Source organism: Oikopleura dioica, chromosome 2, assembly GCF_907165135.1.
Source record: "Oikopleura dioica chromosome 2, OKI2018_I68_1.0, whole genome shotgun sequence".
In the NCBI taxonomy this organism is placed as follows: Eukaryota; Metazoa; Chordata; class Appendicularia; order Copelata; family Oikopleuridae; genus Oikopleura; species Oikopleura dioica.
This window is the reverse complement of record NC_137292.1, coordinates 14,616,858-14,635,798: the sequence shown is the minus strand read 5'-3', so window position 1 is coordinate 14,635,798 and position 18,941 is coordinate 14,616,858. Positions and strand designations below refer to the sequence as shown.

The 18,941-nt window shown below is 43.5% G+C and overlaps 3 protein-coding genes across 3 annotated transcripts; all 3 read right to left on the bottom strand.

Annotated features, from left to right (window-relative positions):
- Positions 1 to 7,320: 7,320 nt before the first annotated feature.
- Positions 7,321 to 10,950, bottom strand: LOC145698933 (protein argonaute-4-like). Its single transcript, XM_081776172.1, has 10 exons — positions 10,424 to 10,950; positions 10,116 to 10,380; positions 9,870 to 10,067; positions 9,635 to 9,826; positions 9,243 to 9,588; positions 8,441 to 9,172; positions 8,098 to 8,395; positions 7,879 to 8,054; positions 7,631 to 7,836; positions 7,321 to 7,584 (listed from the first exon to the last, which is right to left on the bottom strand). Exons 1-10 carry the CDS (start codon positions 10,921 to 10,923, stop codon positions 7,462 to 7,464), a joined length of 3,036 nt encoding a protein of 1,011 aa, XP_081632298.1. The 5' UTR covers positions 10,924 to 10,950; the 3' UTR covers positions 7,321 to 7,461.
- Positions 10,951 to 11,471: 521 nt separating this feature from the next.
- Positions 11,472 to 12,927, bottom strand: LOC145700574 (cyclin-dependent kinase 1-like). Its single transcript, XM_081777868.1, has 5 exons — positions 12,793 to 12,927; positions 12,373 to 12,720; positions 11,962 to 12,325; positions 11,756 to 11,918; positions 11,472 to 11,710 (listed from the first exon to the last, which is right to left on the bottom strand). The coding sequence occupies exons 1-5, from the start codon at positions 12,817 to 12,819 to the stop codon at positions 11,602 to 11,604; spliced, it is 1,011 nt and encodes a 336-aa protein (XP_081633994.1). The 5' UTR covers positions 12,820 to 12,927; the 3' UTR covers positions 11,472 to 11,601.
- Positions 12,928 to 15,320: 2,393 nt separating this feature from the next.
- Positions 15,321 to 18,553, bottom strand: LOC145700570 (uncharacterized). The gene is made up of 8 exons (XM_081777862.1): positions 18,246 to 18,553; positions 17,899 to 17,991; positions 17,013 to 17,178; positions 16,351 to 16,777; positions 15,827 to 16,280; positions 15,696 to 15,779; positions 15,567 to 15,645; positions 15,321 to 15,520 (listed from the first exon to the last, which is right to left on the bottom strand). Exons 1-8 carry the CDS (start codon positions 18,469 to 18,471, stop codon positions 15,502 to 15,504), a joined length of 1,548 nt encoding a protein of 515 aa, XP_081633988.1. The 5' UTR covers positions 18,472 to 18,553; the 3' UTR covers positions 15,321 to 15,501.
- Positions 18,554 to 18,941: the final 388 nt, after the last annotated feature.

Below are 18,941 nucleotides of genomic sequence, written 5' to 3'. Positions count from 1 at the left end.
TTTCAAAACATCATTCCTCTTTTTTCGAAAATTTAAGCTTTTATAATCTTTCTCAATAGTTCCTTAGTCCTAAATTTAGGTCAAATAGTTCCAAAATCATAAAATATCCTTGATTATTTTCATAAAAATGATTTTTCATGACAACTCATTTTTCTTCCCTTCATCGCTAGAAACCATAAAACCCCGCTTCAGTTGATGGTGGCGATTAAAAAAGCTCTTCTTTGTCCAACTATGAAGACATCTGCCATGTCAGACTGTTGCCTGCGACATCGATCATCCCGCAGCATCGAATTTTGACTCTCCTGCTCGCTACCAGAAATCTCCGCTGTGGTTTCGAAAGAAACACAGGGTCATGGACGGGGCCTGCAGGGATGCCATCATAAGAGCGCGGAACCATGAGCTTTGAGCGCGCTTTGGGCACATCGCCGAGGTCCCCACTCTAGCTGCCCGAAAGGGAACAAACCCGGCTAGGGTGCCCTCGACGTTGCTGATAACGGCATTCTCCTTACTGAGTTACCAACGCTCATGAGCATTATCAACCAAAAAGAACTATAAAATAAAATATGCTCAACTGGGTTTAGACATCGTGTGGGTTCTAGTAGAGATAAGAGAAATTTCTTGCAGATCTAAATGCCAACTTCACGTTGGGATATCATCCTTTCCTAGAACCCTCCTTTCCTTATCGCTCGCGCCTTTATGTGGAACACATGTCAATTCTTATGCAATAAATGCAATAGCTAATTGCCAATCTTTAGCATCTCTCAAACCTTTGGTCTCTCAGGCTAGCTTCAAGATTCCCTAAAGCCGCGAACTGGGCTCGGCAGCCAGTGTAGAAAACCTGAGTCAGGGTCAGAAAGAGCAGAAATGAAAAGCCCCGATGCGGCTTCGCAACTATTACAATTACAGTCTCGAAAAATTCTGGTGAAGCCACTTCGCGGCTTCATTTTTATAAAAGCCGCTGCGCGGCTTTTCATTTCAGCTCTTTCTGGCCCTAACTCAGGTTTCCTTCACAGGCTGCCGAGCCCAGGCCGCGAGAACGGTACTAGAAGTAGCTCCATAAAAACATCCTCCAGAAAGCAGCTATTCTGGGAACTTAGGTCGAGTTTTATTTTGATTGAAAAAGTGTGAGAAAAGCATTGCTCGATTTTACAACTTTAGTAGTGTTAAATGAACAATAATAACGAAGCGTAATAATTAATTCTCGTAAATCGCTTTATTTCAATTAAATTCTCTTGTTTTGGCCAGGGAATAACCATTGGCGCGGCTCGTAAATAATCGGAACGTCGCGCGAGAAAATGAAAATAGAACTTGGAGGTTGAATAAATAAACTCCAAATGTCAAAAATGAGGCGTTCTGTACTTTGCTCGTACACTTTAGGACAGCTTTTGTAAATATTAAACCTAACCAAAATGGTAATGAAATAACTCAAAGATCCTGAGCCTGGACTCGAAAAACTGTGTAGAAAACCTGAGTCAGGGTCCGAAAAGAGCTTTTAGGAAAGCCGCTTCGCTCTCAAGACCCTGACTCAGGATTTCTACAGTTTTTCGAGCCGAGTTTTGAGTTTTATAGATCAAAAAAGGGCTCCGCTTTGCATCCTGAAAACTTGAATTCAAGGATATTCTGCAAGCGTAATCTTTTTCTAGCGTTTCAAATAGAGTTGTCTAAACTTTGTTTGGCTTTTTAGAAGGTAGGAAGCTGTCATATGCACGAATGGTGGCCATTTCATAATTAAGTTTGCCTTTTAGCCCTCTACGTTGTGTCTATAGCGTGGGGCTGAGATTTGGACTGACAAGGGCTGATTAGCAACCGGAAGGCTCGTCCCGTCACAGAAATGATTATTTTGAGAGTAGAATAACGAGCTGAACCAGACTTCCGCCTGATAACCGTCACCGCAAGTCACCAAAAGCCAAAACAATATAATAGAAATCATTAACAAACACCTGCTGCTCGATTGATGGGAAAATCGAAGAGCTGCTTTCAGGAAATTATATCAAACTCCAAAAATAAATGATAAAACAGAAAATGAAAAACTTCCAGCTTTGAATCAAGCTATTTTCCACTGGGCACGGCGACCTGTGTAGAAAACCTGATTCAGCGTTTGAAGAGCTAAAATGAAAAGCCGCGTAGCGGCTTTTTCAAAACGAAGCCGCGAAGCGGCTTCGCAGCACGATTACTCTTATCTATTTTAAAATATTAGCGAAGCCGCTTTGCGGCTTCGTTTAAAAGCCGCTACGCGGCTTTTCATTTTAGAAATTTAAAACCTGACTTAGGTTTTCTACACTGGTTGTTGAGCCGAGTTTTTCCATGTTTATCGTTAAAATTCTTTCGCGAATGATAAAAAATAACGAATTTGTAACGCTTTGAAATTGAACTTCCGGATTGCTCTTTTGTTATCTTTTGGCTGAGCGGAAATCCGGGGGATGGATCCTCTAACCTTGAACCGCCCCGCTGGTTCCTAAACAGTCCGAAAAATTAGCCCGGCGACCACGTAGTTGCATAAATTTTACCAGTAAATGCTAATTAGCGGCGATTATTTGATAGAAGCGAGCTCGAGGAGTGAAAAGGTTCTATTGATATGGAACCTAAAGCCAGTTTTCTACACTTGTCAAGGAAGTGGGGCTTTTAGACATTTCTACAAGACCGGGTGGGGGTTCTATTTGAATAAGCAGTTCTCGTTGAAATCGTATCATATGATTCGTATGGCCTGGGCTCGGCAACCTGTGTAGAAAACCTGAGTCAGGGTCTAAAGAGCTAAATTGAAAAGCCGCGTAAAAATGAAGCCGCCAAGCAGCTTCGCTAGAATTTTCACATTGAGTGAAAAGGTAATTTTGCGAAGCTGCTTTGCGGCTTCGTTTAAAACGCTACGCGGCTTTTCATTTAAGCTCTTTATACCCTGACTCAGGTTTTCTACATAGCCTGCCGAGCCCGGAGTTCATTTGGAACTTACAAAGGGAGAATCTTTAGAGGAAGTTTCATAAGGAGTTTCGAAATAGCAATTTCGAGATAGCAAGTTGGCATTCTATTCGGCTAACAGTGTTTTCAAGGATGAACAAAGTTAGAAGCTTCTTTTGCGTAATACTGTGGCACGTTTCCGGAAGTTTTGGTGCTTTCCAATGGAGAGAAAAAGCCAAAGGACAACGCAAATTGGTATTTTGGCGCATCCAAATTTAACCGGAAGCCAGACGAGCCTCAGAAAATTCATTTTGGGCAATCAAGACTTTTATGCAAAAGTTTTATTTAAACTTCTTTCATTTTAATTTTCTCATGATTTCTCATCATTAAGCAAAGAGCGACTAAACCACAATGATAAAGTTTCGGGTGCTCGAAGTTTCTTATGCGGAGGATATCTCAACTCAGCTGCTCTTATTACAAAACACGACAGCTATTTGATAATGGCTTTAGTTTCAATTAGAATGCTTCTTGTTCTTATTTTTGTTACTGAAAGTGTGAAATCTTTACTGGAGTGGGAAGCAATCGCGGGATTGACTTTTTCCTCGTCTGCATTAGAAATCATTGCCATTTCCAAGATCACCGTCATGTCGCGTCCCTGACAGAGGCAGAAACATTCATCGGGGTATTTTAGGTACAAATTATGCCAGCAAAAGCCTCCCTCGCAATATTCATGGAGTAAAATATCTGAAATTTATTTCTTGCTTTAGAACGCTTATCTGGCCGCATTAAGAAGTGGTTGCGTAATTAAATGGCAAAATAAGGAAAAAGGAAAAAGAGAAGTGAAGGGGCGCCTCGCCAATTTTCATAACTGATTACCGAAACGAGCTTGAATAGATCATTGACTTCTAAATTAAACGCAATTCGACCACAAAACGGAACTAGCCCTCACTTTTGACTCACTGAAAGAACGATGACTAGGCTTACCGGACTAAATTCAGCCCATTTTTCTAGCTTAGTTGAGGGGTCACATGATACAGTTTTAGAAAGCCCAGAAGCTGGGCTTTCATTTGGGCACCGTATCAAGGGGTCAAGGTCATGCCCGTAAGGCAATTCATGGGACATGAGGTTCCAAAATAGGCACTAGATCTCTTCTAACTATTTTTTCGAAGGCGGGCCGGCCTCGAGAACCGTCAAGACTCATATATTTAGAAAGCTCAGGCTCTGAGCTTTCAGAAGAGCCCCAGAAATCTTAGTGCAAAGTTGTTTTTGGCCACTTGGGGGTGCTAGAAGCTGGGTGAGAAACCGGAAATTCGGGTAAACTCTGATTAAGAGTTCTTAACCGGGAGGTCAATTGCGTGGCTCGGCCGCAATTCATCTTCCATTTCAATTTTTATTTGATTTCTCGTCGAAAAATACCCATATTGTCATGTTTCAGAAGATTTCTAGAGTTGAACCGCGATCAACCACCTGGTTGACCATCCGGTCTGTCTGCGGTTTCCTAGCTTTTTATAGCCTCAATTATTGTAAATATATGTTTTATAAACAAAATAAAAGAGTTTAGGGCTCTAAAACCGAGTTTTCCAGAACTTCCGGTTTCAACTAATGAACTTCTAGCGCCCCTAGGTGGCCAAAGACGGCTTTGCACTAAGATTTCTGCGGCTCTACTGAAAGCTCAGAGCCTGAGCTTTCTAAATATATGAGTCTTGACGGCTCTCGAGGCCGGCCCGCTTTCGAAAAATAGTTAGAAGAGTTCTAGTGCCGATTTTGGAACTTCAGGTCCAATAAATTGCCTTGCGGGCATGACCAAGACCCCTTGATATGGTGCCCAAATGAAAGCCCAGCTTCTGGGCTTTCTAAAACTGCATCATATGACCCCTCAGCTTTATTAGAAAAATGGGTCGAAATTTAGTCCGGTAAGCCTAACGATGACTGAAGAAATAGTTCAACCCTCTAAAAGCTAATATCTGTCACTCGGATAAAATCACGGACTCAATAGAAGATCTTCCAAGATGGACCCCAAGAAAATAGCGCTAAAACGAAACACTCAATCAATCCCGACCTTGAGAGTAAAATCTACAAAGGGCTCATTCTCATCCCCAAAAATTCCCCATAAGTGGGAAAATCAATCACTTCTGACGCGTGTCGAGTCCAAATATAAATTTCAAACATGCCATGCGCCGGATGTCGAGCACAATGCTCCGAACTCTTCTCGCATGAGGGCGCAAGGTGCGCGGAGGACTCTGAATCCTCCGAACATTGCGAGTCCAGGGAGAGCTGATGAGTTGGCGATAAGCCCTCAATACGCTACTCGAACGTAACACCTGGGAGTGAGCATAGCAGGGGCGGAGGGGATATTTTTGTTCTACCCATGCCAGTATCAACTTTATTATCAATTCTAGAGGCGAGTAAGAATGATGGCGTTGTTTCTTTGGGCATATATATATCAGAAGAAAGCTCTTTTCGAGCAGAAAATGGATTTTACGGAATTGAAAGAAAACGTTGACCTTATTCCCGAAGACGCCGGGTCAAAGAAATTCCTCATATTTTCCAATCCAATTCCAATTGGAAATTAAAAATTCATGAGGAAAACAAGCGTATAAAATAGGAGCAAAGGCCCTTCCCGCTGAAGTCAAGGAGATTTTTAGAAGTGAAAGCCAAATTTTTAACCGAACATAATTCAATTTCCTTCATTTTGTGATCGATGATAAGTGTTCCTAGATTGGTGAACCCCTTAAAAATGAGACCCAAAATCTCATGCCCCTATTCAATAAATTTTAAATGAAAGGTTTAATAATTAAACTTTAATTATCAAACTTAAATTCGACAAGTTGTGCCACCCTGAGCCTGAGAGTTATGTTTTTTAAATTTATCATCAAAATTTAGTGTTTTTGACCCTTTATTTAGATTCAGCGCACTAATTTCACTCTAAAAAAGATGTTTTAGCATATAAATAATTTCAAAAAAAAGAGCGTGAAAAATCAGTTTAGCGAAATTAAGCTCATTCAGGGGGTACTACGCGATCAGAAATGATAGCGGTGTTTGAACAGAGATTGACACACTTCACGCTGGGATGAGTTGGCTTCGCGCTCCCTTCCGTACTTGCTCACCCGGTGTGTACTCTCCGGAGGTTCTCCCTCGGCGCTCCTCAGCGCACTCTCCTCCGGCTCCTTGCAAAGAGCGCTCTTCAGCGTCTTTTCCGCTCTTCCACCTCTTTTTTCGAGCGCCCTCTGGCGGATGGAGTTCGGAGCATTATGCTTTTACCCCCATGCGCCCCTGTTGTTTCCACATGATTTGAGCAGCTCTTGAGACGAGTGAGCCGCGCGCTTCCCAAGACTCATCCTCATTCCTCAGCGTCGTAGCCCTTTGCTTTCCGAGGGATGGTGTAAAAAGCTTCGCTGCTTTTGGCGGAAATATTTCCGACATTTGGATACTAAAAATATACTTCGTCGATTGATTAAAATTAAAACCCAAAGCCTTTGAACCATAACCCTAGCCCTAACTCTTTGAGTCAAAGGTAAAAAAATGCTCGAAATCAAATGAATCTGAGCTTGAAAGCAAGACCAGTTGCCTTATTTTCAGATGCAAGGAAACTTCCCTTATTTACCGAACGTTGCAAGGGCCCTTTCTAGAGGTTTTTGATGGTCGAGTTTTGTCAATCCGGCGTCTTTTGATGTTCTAAACGGTGCCACCAAGATGATTGGCCGATAACATTTTTCCAACACTGGTAGATAAGTCGACACTTTGGCACAGGAGATGATATCCACCTCTAAACACGTCCGCTACAAGTCGCTAATTGAAAGATTAAACACACGCCAGAGTGGTCGAGAAATATCCCCACTGTCGACCGCAACTGAGCGATAAATACTTCCGAGGCGTAATATCAAGGCATCCTCGTGAAAATTTTCAAAAAATTCTACATGTTCAAAATTGATTGACATCGCGATAGGCTTTTTTGGAGGATCCTTTTTGGAGATTCTAAAAGATTGACATTGTAAATTCGTATCGGAAATTGTATAAGACTCCTGCGAATAATAGTTGATCAGATCGATATTTGAAATTTTTTCCTGTAAAAAAGCAGAAAAAACAAAAGCAACCCGAATGACAACTGTCAATATGCGCTAAATAATAATTTCAAGTGTTTTCGGTCGCTGTGGCTTGCGCCTCTTACATAATAGGAGGTACTTGGCCGACGAGTCACGATGCCAGATTTCCTCTCGCGCATAATGGAAGCGACTGTCTTATCTAAAGAGTCGTCCAGTTTTCACAGAGATAAGCCATATTCTAAAAGGGATTATGAGAAGCACACGCGTTCTTAACTACTGAAAAAGCGTGATGATAACCTGTGTCTTTGAGCCATTTCTTCGTCAAGTTTTAGGTTGATAAAGTTGGTAAGTCTGCAAAAATCATACGAAACTTTGTTCATGGTCACAAGTAAGTTTATTTTTCAGGTCTGAACTTTTGGAGGGGAACTTTTTCACGAGGGAGGGGTATTAAAATCAGGGCGGATTCAGAAGAAGTCTTCTTCCAAAAGGCAGCACGAAATCAGGCAGGGAGGAGAAAGCTTGTTCTTTATGTAAAGAACATTCGCCTGTACAGAGGATTGACGACTCTTGCCGCCTGAGCTTCACCGCTGCAATCGACGACATATTTGAGATTCAGAATCTCATCTTTCTTCGCCTCGTTAAGGACGTCCTAAATGTTTTGTAATTGAATCAGTAATCATTGAGGAAAATCATACCCGCTCGATGGCGTAGGCAGCGCCCTTCAAGTGGTTTCGACCACGGTCGGCGGCGAGCTTGGCGTATTTCATGCAGTTTGGCATGGAAATCGCACGGTTGCATCGGACGAACCCGTGGCAGAGATAATAGCAAAGCGCCTCTGCTGAATCTGCGGTGAGCTTGTTGTCATCAACGCAGATCGTGTATTTTGTTGGGATCGATGTTCCTATATTTTTTATTAATCAGTAGATGAAGTAATTGAAATAACCTTGAATTCCCTGGCTCGATGTCAAGTAGAAGTCCCACTTCTCAACATCGACAATGTCGGTGTCAACGATAGTACCAGCAGGCACATTTTGGGACTTGCCGATCTGGTACATCTTGTCCATTGCGCAGAATCGGGTCGCGTGCATCTTGGTGGCCATGATGTAGGTGATCTTCGGCCTAACATAGAATAGGATACTGAAATAAAAGAAAATGAACGTACCGGTAGTTATCTTCGAGAGTTTCGCAAGCTTCTCGAATCTTGGTGCACTCATAACCGGCGGTCGAGCTGATTTGGTGTTCGTTCACACCCGGGCGAAAGAAGATGATCGACTTGGGCTTCCTGCCGGTCATCTTGTAGTAGGTCTTGATGCTCTGTACTTGCATATCGAACAATTCAAGACAGTGAGCGTTGCTGCTCGTCATTCGAGATTGCATCGTGTACATCGATGCGTTCTGGTCGTAAGAAGAAGCCATACCGACCAAAGATTCCTGGCCAGGGAGGACGCTCATTTCGAGACCTGAGAACAAGATTATTTCGACTGCAAAGAAAGAAAAAAGTTTACCTTGAACAAGGACCGGGTGGTCGTGGGTAAACAAAACACCGCCCGTCGGATTCGCCAGCGTCAAATCGCATTCAGCGTTCTGACCGTTGAGCTTCGCGTTGATCTTCATAAGGATCATCGTCGCGCTTTGCTCATTGATGCGCTGAAGGGTCTTCATTTGTGCACACTGCGTCAGAAGACCAGGGTATTTTCGCTCGGCGAGGAATTTCGCTTGAGCGTATTCTTCCGTGTTCTTGCCGTCGAGAACAACAAGGACTAGCTCGTACTTGCTATCAGAGCAGTGCTTCAAGAACTCGTCCAATTGATGAGGCTGGAGTTCGTACGGCATAGACCGATCGGCGAGGAAGTTCACTTCCATGCCGAGTTTTTGTCCAGCGTTATAGAGAACATCGATGGCTCTACGAACGGTGTCCTGCCCTCCTCGATGACCGCGGCGGGAGATAATGCAGGCGCCCCAATTGTCGATCTTCTTCGGAGTGATGAAACTTCTAGGGTGCCACGTTCCATTATTTGGATGTTGCTTCCCATTGCCATAGTGCATGTCTGGAGCTTGAAGAACTCGTGCAGGCGTTTTGACCATGCTTTTGTCGACGCTCATGTCGATATTCTGCATATCTTCTCCAATTGCCTGCATCGCCGTATGCATGTTCTGTTTGATTGCGTTGAAGGTCTCAGGAGCAGGCTTGGCAGCAACGCGGATCAATGCCGAGATGGCGTTTGGATCCAAGAGTCCTAAAGAATTTGTTAATTGAAATATTTTCTCGGAAAAGATATAAAAAAGAAATCAATTCATTTAACCAACCTTTCACTGGTTGTCTTGCAACCACGTGGCAGCATTCCATCGGGTAATACTCAGGGTAGTGCTTGTTGCCCGTGGAAACACATGGAAGTTGGGGGTGGTTGAGAACCTCCCCTTTCTTCATGAAGTAATCTGCCACATTCATCTTTCGGCCATTTTGATCTTCAAAGCAGAGGTTCGCTGCACTTTGATCGGTCAATTCCTTGATGACCTTGGTTCTGCCATTGGAGCCGGTCTTGGAGACAATGTTGACCTTCAATTTCCTGACGATCTTGTTGGACTCGACCAGATTGTAGGAGTTCCTCCAGAACTCAGGGTAGAGTGGATCCTCGCTGTTCCAATAATCGCACTGAAAAAGTTTCTTAATTTTCATAAGCTCATAGTGTGGCACTCACGAGGAACTGATGAAGCGGCATGCTTTTGTAGAAGACGCCGCACTTGTCCTTCACTTGGATCGCCAAGCCAGAAGAGATGTGCTTCATCTGAAGGTGAAAACCTGTGAAGACTTCTTTCGCAGGAATTACGCAGTTGAGCGGTCGGATGTTTTGGTTGAGCATGTAAAATGATGTGCCGACTCGGGTGTAGTGCTAGAAATGAAATCAAGGAAGAGAAAAGTCAAACTACTCTTACCTTTCGGTAAAGCGAATGCTTCAAAAGCACCTCAAAGTACTGCAAAAGGATCGGGTCCATTTGCTGCCCTTGTCGTTGTCGGAAGATTTCGACAATATCGGAAAGCACCTTCAGTTTGGTGACGGTAACTGGAAATGGTTTTTCTTTATCCCGGATCGATCGGCAACTGGGATAGTCGACGTCGTAATCAATGCTTTCCTTAAATTACATTTTAACTTGTGGACGAATACGATTTCTATATTGTACCTGAATCTGTGCTAAATTGTCTACATTTGAGTAGAAGAGCGTCTTGCCATCGTAATAGGCCACAGGTCCAGTGCTTGGGCGCACTTCGTCAGTAGAGGTGGATTCAAGAGAGTCAGAAGAAGAGCTGGAACTTTGATCGAAGAACACCTTTTCGAATATCCCGAAGAACTCCATAGCTCGTTCGTAGTCCAAAATTGGAGCTCTTGCTCCGTCACGCTCCTCAGTGAGTTCAGAACGGAGCCGATAGAGGTAGATTTTCTTGGGTCTAAAGGGAGATAACAGACGAGTTAGTCAATTTCAGGACTTACGGTGATCCCTTGCACTTGTAAAAATTGCAGGCGACGTCGAGCTTCGCTACAGAGTTCACTCCATAACCTGGGCGGCGGGCGAGATAGACATGGTGGTCTTGAGGGGTCATTCCTTGAGCGTGAGGAACCTGTTCGTCAGAGGTGGAAGATTTCGTGTTGGTCTGAGGAATCAGCTGAGAACCGCTGGAAGCGGCATATGTAGAGTCCTCAGCTTCCTTTTTGGTTTCTGTGGCACTCTTTGCCATAGCAGCGGTTCGTCCTCGTCCACGTGACGCACCGCGGCCGGCGATACGTCCAGGACCACGTGATGAAGCGCGTCCAGCTCTCGGAGGACCGCTCGAGCTTGAGGTTGAAGTAGCGGCAGGCCTCTGCTGTGGGGCCGGCTGAGATGAGATTCCTTCGTCAGAGGAGGTGCTTTCCGCTGCTGGAGGTTGAGGGATTTGAGTTGTCGGCCCTCGACGGCCTCGACCTCGCCCACGAGGAGGTTGCTTTTCCGCCATGGTGTCCGAGTCCTTATTTATCTGAAAAATTATCCTTCTTGAAAATTTTTACAAAAAGAAAAAGACTGTATCAAACAGTAACTGTTCGAAGAGAGGCAGTTTTCAGAAGGAGTTTTCAAATGTTTCTCTTTATTTTCGCTTCAGGAGAAAATCTTGAAATTCTCTGCAGTGAGTACGGCAATTCTCGAAGTGGAGAAAATCAAATCTCGAAGGCAAAGGTGTCCGTGATTGACATCTGATTCGTCAGTGGGTGGCACGGGTTCGTGACTACGCTTTTTTCATCATGCCCGTGCCGACCAACGTCGGAGAGTCTCCCGAGCCAGCACCGACCACTCGGCTCGAACCGGGAGCGCTACCCAAGCTTCACAACAACAACTCCGCCTGCTGGGCTCGGCAAGCTGTGTCAGGGTCTGAAAGGCCTCTAAGGAAAGCCGGGTACCGGGTTCGGTAGACTTTTAAAATAGATAAGACCGGTTGTTCCGCGAAGCCGTGTTGATATCTTTCAAATCTAATTAAAAAGATACAAAAGTATTTGAATGAATCTTGTTGTGTATTGTTGTTATGAAATTGTGAGCAGTGGAAAATTGAGTTATTATTTACAGAATTTAAGAAGTGTGGAGATGAAGAGATTTGTAGTGTGGTATTCGTGATGATGATGAAATTGGTGATGTTGGTTCTTCATGATTTGACGATTTCAAGACCTCTGATAGCATTTGCCTTCGAAGCCTTTTCGTCAAAAGGAGGAACTGCTGGACAATGATATCCAGGGAAGATCGTCTTGTCCAGCCTGAAATATTATCTGAACTCGAATCAGAATTATTGAACTGATTACTTTTCAAAGAAGGGATGACGGAGTGCGCCAGTCGCAGTCAACCGTTTCTTTGGGTCGTAGACGAGCATCTTCAGCACCAGATCTAATGCTTTGGAGGGCAAGTCGAAGCGATCTGGATTCGGAATTTCGCCTTTCGGGAAGATCGGGAAGTTCAAGTTGAATTCTGAAAATGAACATTAAATAATTCTCATTATTTTAGTATTCACCTTGAAGATCAGTGACTCCCGGCCAGATGGACTCATTCGGTGTCCCGAGAACTCTGAATATCTTGAAAAGCTGGTCGATTTCAGAGTCGCCCGGGAACACGGCAACGTTCGTTAGCATTTCACCGATGATAGCTCCCAAGGACCAGCAATCCACCGGAGTGGAGTAGACCTCCTTTCCAAGCAGAATCTCTGGCGCGCGGTACCACATCGTCACAACTTCGTGGGTCAACTGGCGCAACGGGATTTTGTATGCGCGCGCCAGCCCGAAATCGGCGATTTTGATCAGCCCTTGCTTGTCGATCAGCAGGTTCTGAGGCTTGAGGTCCCGGTGGACTATTCTCCGCGCATGGCAGAACTCAAGAGCCTTGAAGAAAATTGAGTAAGAATGCTTCTAAAGTGGATCTTTAGTACCTGACATAGCTGGTAGGAGTAGCTCATCGTGAGCGACTTGTCTATCCGGCTGCTTTCCTCTTTCTGGTTGTCAATGTATTTTTTCAAGTCCATGTAGAGGAATTCAAACACCAGGTAGACTCTCGTCTTCTCGAGGATCACGTCGACCAGCTTGACGATGTTGGGATGGGCGAGTTCCTTGAGCGCGCAAATCTCGCGCAGACTCGTTGGCGGAATGCCGTCTTCCTCCCCCTCGAGACGGATCTTTTTCAGCGCGACGAACTCGTCAGTGGGCTTGTACTTTGCCTTGTAGACGATTCCGTACGTACCCTCGCCTACTTTCTCGCAACGCTTATAATTGCTCAGATCCTAAATGCTAGCTTATCAACCTTTTTCTCAAGAACTCAAGCCTCATCTCTTCTTCAACTTAAACTTCCTTACCTGAGTCGGTGACTTTGCTTTGCTCATCTCAATTTTTTAAATTCAAAAGGCTTTAACTCGCGCTATTGCTCTTTTTGGACTGGGAAAAAGTGTTGTTGACGGTCGGTTTTTATGCTCGAAGATGGCGCAAAACCGGTTATTTTTCAAATGCTGAAAAAAATCTGTCTGGCGCCCGATTACGATCGCTAACCGACATTTTTTACCGAGAGTTCATTAATTGAGCCTAATAATAGTAAGATAACAAGCTTATTTATTCAATTGTCGTGCTAATAGTAAAATCTTTAACAGAAGCAGGAGAATTAGGTTCGTCTTTATCGAGTGTTCGCAATCGTAAGATACCCGCATTTCCTAAAAACAGTGAAATCATAGAGGAAAATTCCGCAAACCTTTTTCTTCGGCGTATTTACTCTGCTCCATGCATTTTTGGCAGTGCTTATCCGCCCATTCTATCGTTTTGTGGTGGTCTAAAGTATTCTCAGTTTTTTTTACTGCTAATCGACCGAAATCTGATGTGACTAGGTTAATCCAACCTGACTTGGCCTTCTTAGTCTTCATTGATTCCTTTGGGCTGTCCATATAAATCTTTTCTCTAATCAAGTGGTCGTGATCAACTTGGTCCAATGCCGACTGCTGCGTCGTCAGAACAAACGGCAGCATTTTCAAGAAACCGCCCCCATTCGGCCTGTCTTTGTTGTAAATAGCGTTCATGTAGCAATCGCCAACGATGAAGTGCCTATTTCTTCCATCTCTCGCTTCGAGCAAGTTCGCCAATCCGCAAAGAAGGACAAAAAAGCCCGTGCCCATGAAGATAGGTCCAGCGCGAGTTGAATACGGCGATTTAGCGAATCCGTTGAACCATGTTGTCCATGTGCCCAGGCAAACGATGATCAACCCTAACGAACTGCACTAATTGAACCGCAGGTAGTTTACCTAAAATGACGAATATCGTAGACACGCATTTTAGATCCACATTTCCTTTTTTCACAAAGAGATAGAAATTGCTCCGAATGTCTCCAGTCTGTTTTCTGAAAGTCTTTTTTAGAAGATTTTTTGAAATAATTTTTTTAAAAGATTTGCTAGTCGAAACCTCTCTTTTTTAATTTCATCTTCGATAACTTTCGCATCTCTACTAAGCCTCCTATATCTTGATTCAGGGTTCTCATGAATATTATCTTTTAATTGCTCGTCATTAGGGAATTCGGGAAATAATATTCTTTTAGTTTACATAAGCCGGTACATAAGCCTCATTATGCTAGAAATTTTAGTATGGAATAAGGTAATTACCACTGAATCAGACTCGACTGTGTATTTGAAAGAGACCCTTTCTTGTAGCTACAAATACCATCTCTCTGAGAAAAATATTTTTTCAATTTCGAATCTCGATTTCAATAATAATAGCTGCTCTATATGAACACGAAGACTCTCTTGAGAGAAGACAGTTGCCCGCGTAACGAGCTAAATATTATCGCATCGATAAATATGTTCAATATCATGGAATGAATCTAATGCAGGTTGAAAGAACCTCGATAGGAAACCGTTTGTCCGATTGAAAGTCCTGAAAATCAAACCTTTTTTTCTCGCCCGAGCGTTTCGTCACTCGGTTAGACATCAAACCAGCTGCGAACATCTTCGATGAATTCTTGACTCTCTTGGTTGGATGGCTCTATCTGCAGAGCACAGAAAGAAGGGGGCCGGTCAGCGAGTGTGTGACAAGTTCGGCTCCATAAATTTTGAATACGCTTTCGAATTATTGACAGCACGGTCAAATATTAATCCCTCTTCTCTGCTGCTAATTAATCGGATGCGAGCATGCAGTACGAAGCAACAGTCATCACTGCCTGAGACATGGAAAGTAGAACAAGGTCGATTTTGATGGACATTAAACTTTTAAAAGGCGAGTTAATGAGATCTAAGCAGCTTAAATCGCCATGTCCCGATGCTACATTATTAATGCTTCTGCTGCAAAAAGGGTCAATAAGTTAATGCTCAATAGTGGGTAAAGTTAAGCCTATTTAATATCTTTCTGAATGGGCACGGCAACCTGTGTTGAAAACCTGAGTCAGGGTATTCGCCAGAATTTTTGATAGATTAATGTAAATATTTGCGAAGCCGCTTTGCGGCTTCGTTTTTAAAAATAGCCGCTGCGCGGCTTTTCATTTTAGCTCTTCAAAATCTGACTCAGGTTTTCTACGCAGGTTGCCGAGCCTAGCTTTCTGAGTAAGAAGCGGGTAATAAAGTAAAACTTCAGTAAGAAACTCAATTTTATATTCGTCTATCATAAATTATATCTTTGTCGCTTTACGGCTGAGTGAACTTCTCACATTCAAGATATACTTTCATATTTTCGTAAAATACAATAAAAACCGCTGGTCTGGGACACCCCTAGTCCACCCACGTGTCCCAAACTAGAAAGTGCCTTTGATCGTTAATTCGCCCGACTGTCCCAAACCAGAAGGATTTTTAGGTGTCCCAAACCAGCGGTTTTTACTGTACAGCGCTTTTTCTTTTTAGAAGATTTTTTATTTAAATTATTTCAAATTCGTTGTACAGCGAGTAAAAAATAGAATTGATACTTTTTTTGATGTTTTTGCAGGCTAGTAGGCTTTCGTATTTACAGAAGTGAGCGTTTGAGCTGAGTAGAAGTTGCGAAGGAAGTTGAATGAATTTTCTCCACGGGGATAAATTAAATACAGTTAGACTCACGATGAGTTAAATTTGGCCAGCTTCACTGAAAACAAAGTATTAGTTTATTGCTTTTTTTTGAGGATTCTTACCTTGGTAAAGTCATACGCTCCAATTTAGGCTGGACATGGTTGAATCTGTAGTCAAAGTAGCTGGTGCCATAGTCGTTTTCTGAAAGAAAAGATCGATTATTTTTTCGTTATTTTGTTAAAAATAGCTACCTTGCTCAGTGTTCCATGTCATGAGTTGAGGAATGACGGAGCCAAGACTAGTTTGCGCGAAGTAATTGTTGGGAGTAGACAAATCTGAAAAGTAAAAGTTAATATCTTTGATGCTTTATTCGATTTTTTACCGATAGTGTACTGTGGCGGGGATGCTTCACCATTTGGTGGAGGTATATGGACTGTGATAGCTCCGTCATCGGCGATCTCAGACTCTGGTTTCGTCTCGAGAGTCATGATAAATTGCTCAGTCTGATCGCGAATAGGAGACTCGTTCTGTTGTCCGTTTTGCTGATGATGAGGCTGACTCTCAAGTTGAAGAGGAGTAGCGTTGACATCATTGTGGTCGCGTGAGCTCTCGGTTTCAGCCTTGGCGACAAAAGTGACGGGTGGACTGAGGTTGTCTGGAGTTTTGCTCCACTTTTGAGCGTCGATATTGTTGGCTTGTTGCTGCTGGGCGGTTTGGGCGAAGTGGTCCACGGAGGTGGGACTGAGGGAGTTCGGCGAGTTGGCAAGCTCAGCCATGTCGCCAAGCTCGGCCAAATCGCACACTTGGACGTAGTTGGGCTGTTCTTGGTGAACTTGCTAAAGAGAAACGTTAGATTTGATAGAGAAGACATGGAAGACATGCCAGACTATTGGCAGATTGTTTTACCTTTTGCTGGTGATGAGTTCTGCTTGGAACACTCGTGATCGGAGCAGGCTGAACATGGAAGTTCTGTTGGATTGAAATCTGAGGATGCTGGAGATGGTGCGGGCTGATCAAATGGATAGAAGCGATGTCGGGATGAGTTGGGATCTGGATTCCATTTGGATAGGCAGGAATACTCGTTTGCATCTGACTCATCATCTTTGTCTTCTCAGCCGCCTTGTTTCGCACGATTCTGTTGATCGAGCTCACGCTTGGGACATTTTCCTGGCTGCAGATGTTTTCTGAAAGGAGCCTGTCGCGAATTTCCCAGGCGAACATTGTCGGGTTTGCTCGCTTGTACTCGCAGATTTTGTTGACGACGTGAGGGGTGGCTACTTTGGGCTTGGAGCCGCCAATTACGCCCGGCCGGATGCTGCCAGTTTCGTAAAATCTGAAAATGAGGACTTTAGAAAAGAGACAAAGGGGACTAGGTTCCATAAAGCAATAACAATGGCTGACATTGCGCGTGGAAACTTTCGCACTTAGTATTGACTCGAGCCAGGAAGAAAAGGTTTTGAATGAGCCTCAGAATTAGCCTAGTTAGCGCAATTACTAATTAGCGATTGTTATGTACGATTACCAGCAGAATTACAGTCATTACGCTGGACAAAACAGGGAGTTCTTACCTGGCGAGAATCTTGGAGACGCATCCGTGGCTGACTCTGAGTTGTCTTGCGATATCGCATGGACGGACCCCCCGCTGGGCCATATCAACGATTTGTTGCCGAACGGGGTCCGGAAGTGGTCGACCGTTTACGTACATTCCACCGAGTTGGTTAACACCACCATTTCCTTAAATAAAAGATTAGAAAAAAGAGAATCTAAGAAGGTTAAAATTACATTTCTCTAAATTTCAAAAGCTTAAAATTGAAGAAAAAAATTTCAAAAAGTGAAAAATGAAAGTATAAAAAATTGTTAAACTGGGCCGCGAGAAGAGGATAAAAACTTTTATTGAATTTGAAGATTCATCAAAAAGGGCGAGATGAAAGGCGGTCTGTGCAAATTCATGCAGCTTTTTGATAGAGAGAGACATTAGAATTGAAGAAAAGGGTGCATTATTCACCGGCTAAATAATAAAAAAACGACGTAAAGATGAGGGACTGCCACCGATTTAAAACTTGAACTTGAAAAATATTAATTTTCTTTACGAAAAAAATATTTTGAAGAAGGTCCAAAAATAGCTGATATTCCGATGGACTATTCCGAGTTGTTTATTTACATCAGCTGAAGTTTGTTGTTCTGTTTGTCGGTCATAAAAAACTCAGGCCCTTAGTGAACCTAGATGGGCATTCTAGCGTAACTCGAAAATCTTATCAATCAACTTGGCCCGAATTTCCTTCTGAAAAACAGAGCTGGGACTTTGTTTATGTCCTGATGCGCAGCGATGCACAAAATCTGACTTCTATGGGGACTCTCCGCCGGGAAAAAAACTCTGACGGGGGAAAATCGGAGGAGAATAATCCTCTTAATTTAGGTGTTTTCCGAAAGCTAGCGGTTTTGTTCTGGACTTACCTTCGCGGGAGCCACTGTCGGAACTGTCAGAGCCGTTGGGCGGGCTTTGTCGGTGTCGATTTTGCTCTCCTCTGTTTGGTTCAGAAACAGCAACTAGTAAATAAAATTTGAAATAAATGAAGAATTCAATTTTCAATTCAAGTTAACTTCCTCCATCGCGGAATCTTTGAGCGATGGCGCTAGATGATTTAGCTTATTTTAGCATTTCAAGCATTTCGCCTAAGATGACAAGGTGCTTCTGACGAGGGTCTCTTGGGCGGGAAATGAGTGACCTCGCCGAGGTCACAAAGGGAACAAGTGTTAGGGCGGAAAAGGGTACGGTAGCTTTGAATTTTGACTTGACTTACCGCTGATGGGGACTGTTTGGGACTCCTGTTGTTGGTTCTCGTCATTGTATGCTCTAGTGTAGTTGTTGTTTCCGCTCCAGTCGAATTGGATGGCCTGGTTGGCTTCGAGAATCTTGACTTGGGAGACTTCGATGTTGTGGGCTCTGTTGGAGTTGGCGAAGGGGAAGGCGTTCGAGTCGCCGATTCTGACTTCGCAGTTTGCGACTGGTCCGTTGTTACGTTCCATTGCTGCGTTACGGGTTGTTCTCACACTTGGCGGTTATAATTTGTTCACGATTCGTTTCTCTCGATTAACCGAGCGAGGAGGAGTAACTTGCTAAGTGATTTCCACATTCAACATTTTACGAGGGAATATAGAACGGGCAGCGCCACCCGCCGGCCGCGCTGATTCCTCAGTTTTCAGGAATAGCGCCCCTTCTCCGTTTATCGCGAGAGCGTATCACAGCTGCTCGAGGTTAACTTCCTCGACCATCTTCAACTCCATCGACGAATTCTTGGAAGTGGCCCTCAGGTGAACAACGCATTGGTTAACTTGTCGAGTTTAATCCTGAAACGCTTGACGGTATATTCGATTAAATCGCTGAAGATATTTCGAAACTTAATTGTTTCATGCCTCACTGAAGACACTGAAGATTATATTTAGTTACAGAATCATAAAATAATTACGCGAGAATGATCCCAAGGAGTTTAATTTTC

Excerpts from the sequence above, each read along its gene's own strand:
- LOC145698933 (XM_081776172.1), bottom strand. The coding sequence starts at position 10,923 with ATGGCGGAAAAGCAACCTCCTCGTGGGCGAGGTCGAGGCCGTCGAGGG. Across the intron at positions 9,827-9,869 it reads AGCATTCGCTTTACCGAAAG|CACTACACCCGAGTCGGCAC; the intron begins GTAAGAGTAGTT and ends TTTCATTTCTAG. Across the intron at positions 9,173-9,242 it reads TGCAAGACAACCAGTGAAAG|GACTCTTGGATCCAAACGCC; the intron begins GTTGGTTAAATG and ends CAAATTCTTTAG.
- LOC145700574 (XM_081777868.1), bottom strand. The coding sequence starts at position 12,819 with ATGAGCAAAGCAAAGTCACCGACTCAG. Across the intron at positions 12,721-12,792 it reads AAGCAAAGTCACCGACTCAG|GATCTGAGCAATTATAAGCG; the intron begins GTAAGGAAGTTT and ends GCTAGCATTTAG. Across the intron at positions 11,919-11,961 it reads GGGAGTCACTGATCTTCAAG|AATTCAACTTGAACTTCCCG; the intron begins GTGAATACTAAA and ends GTTCATTTTCAG.
- LOC145700570 (XM_081777862.1), bottom strand. The coding sequence starts at position 18,471 with ATGGAACGTAACAACGGACCAGTCGCAAACTGCGAAGTCAGAATCGGC. Across the intron at positions 15,780-15,826 it reads CCCGCCACAGTACACTATCG|ATTTGTCTACTCCCAACAAT; the intron begins GTAAAAAATCGA and ends TTTACTTTTCAG. Across the intron at positions 15,646-15,695 it reads GACATGGAACACTGAGCAAG|AAAACGACTATGGCACCAGC; the intron begins GTAGCTATTTTT and ends CTTTTCTTTCAG.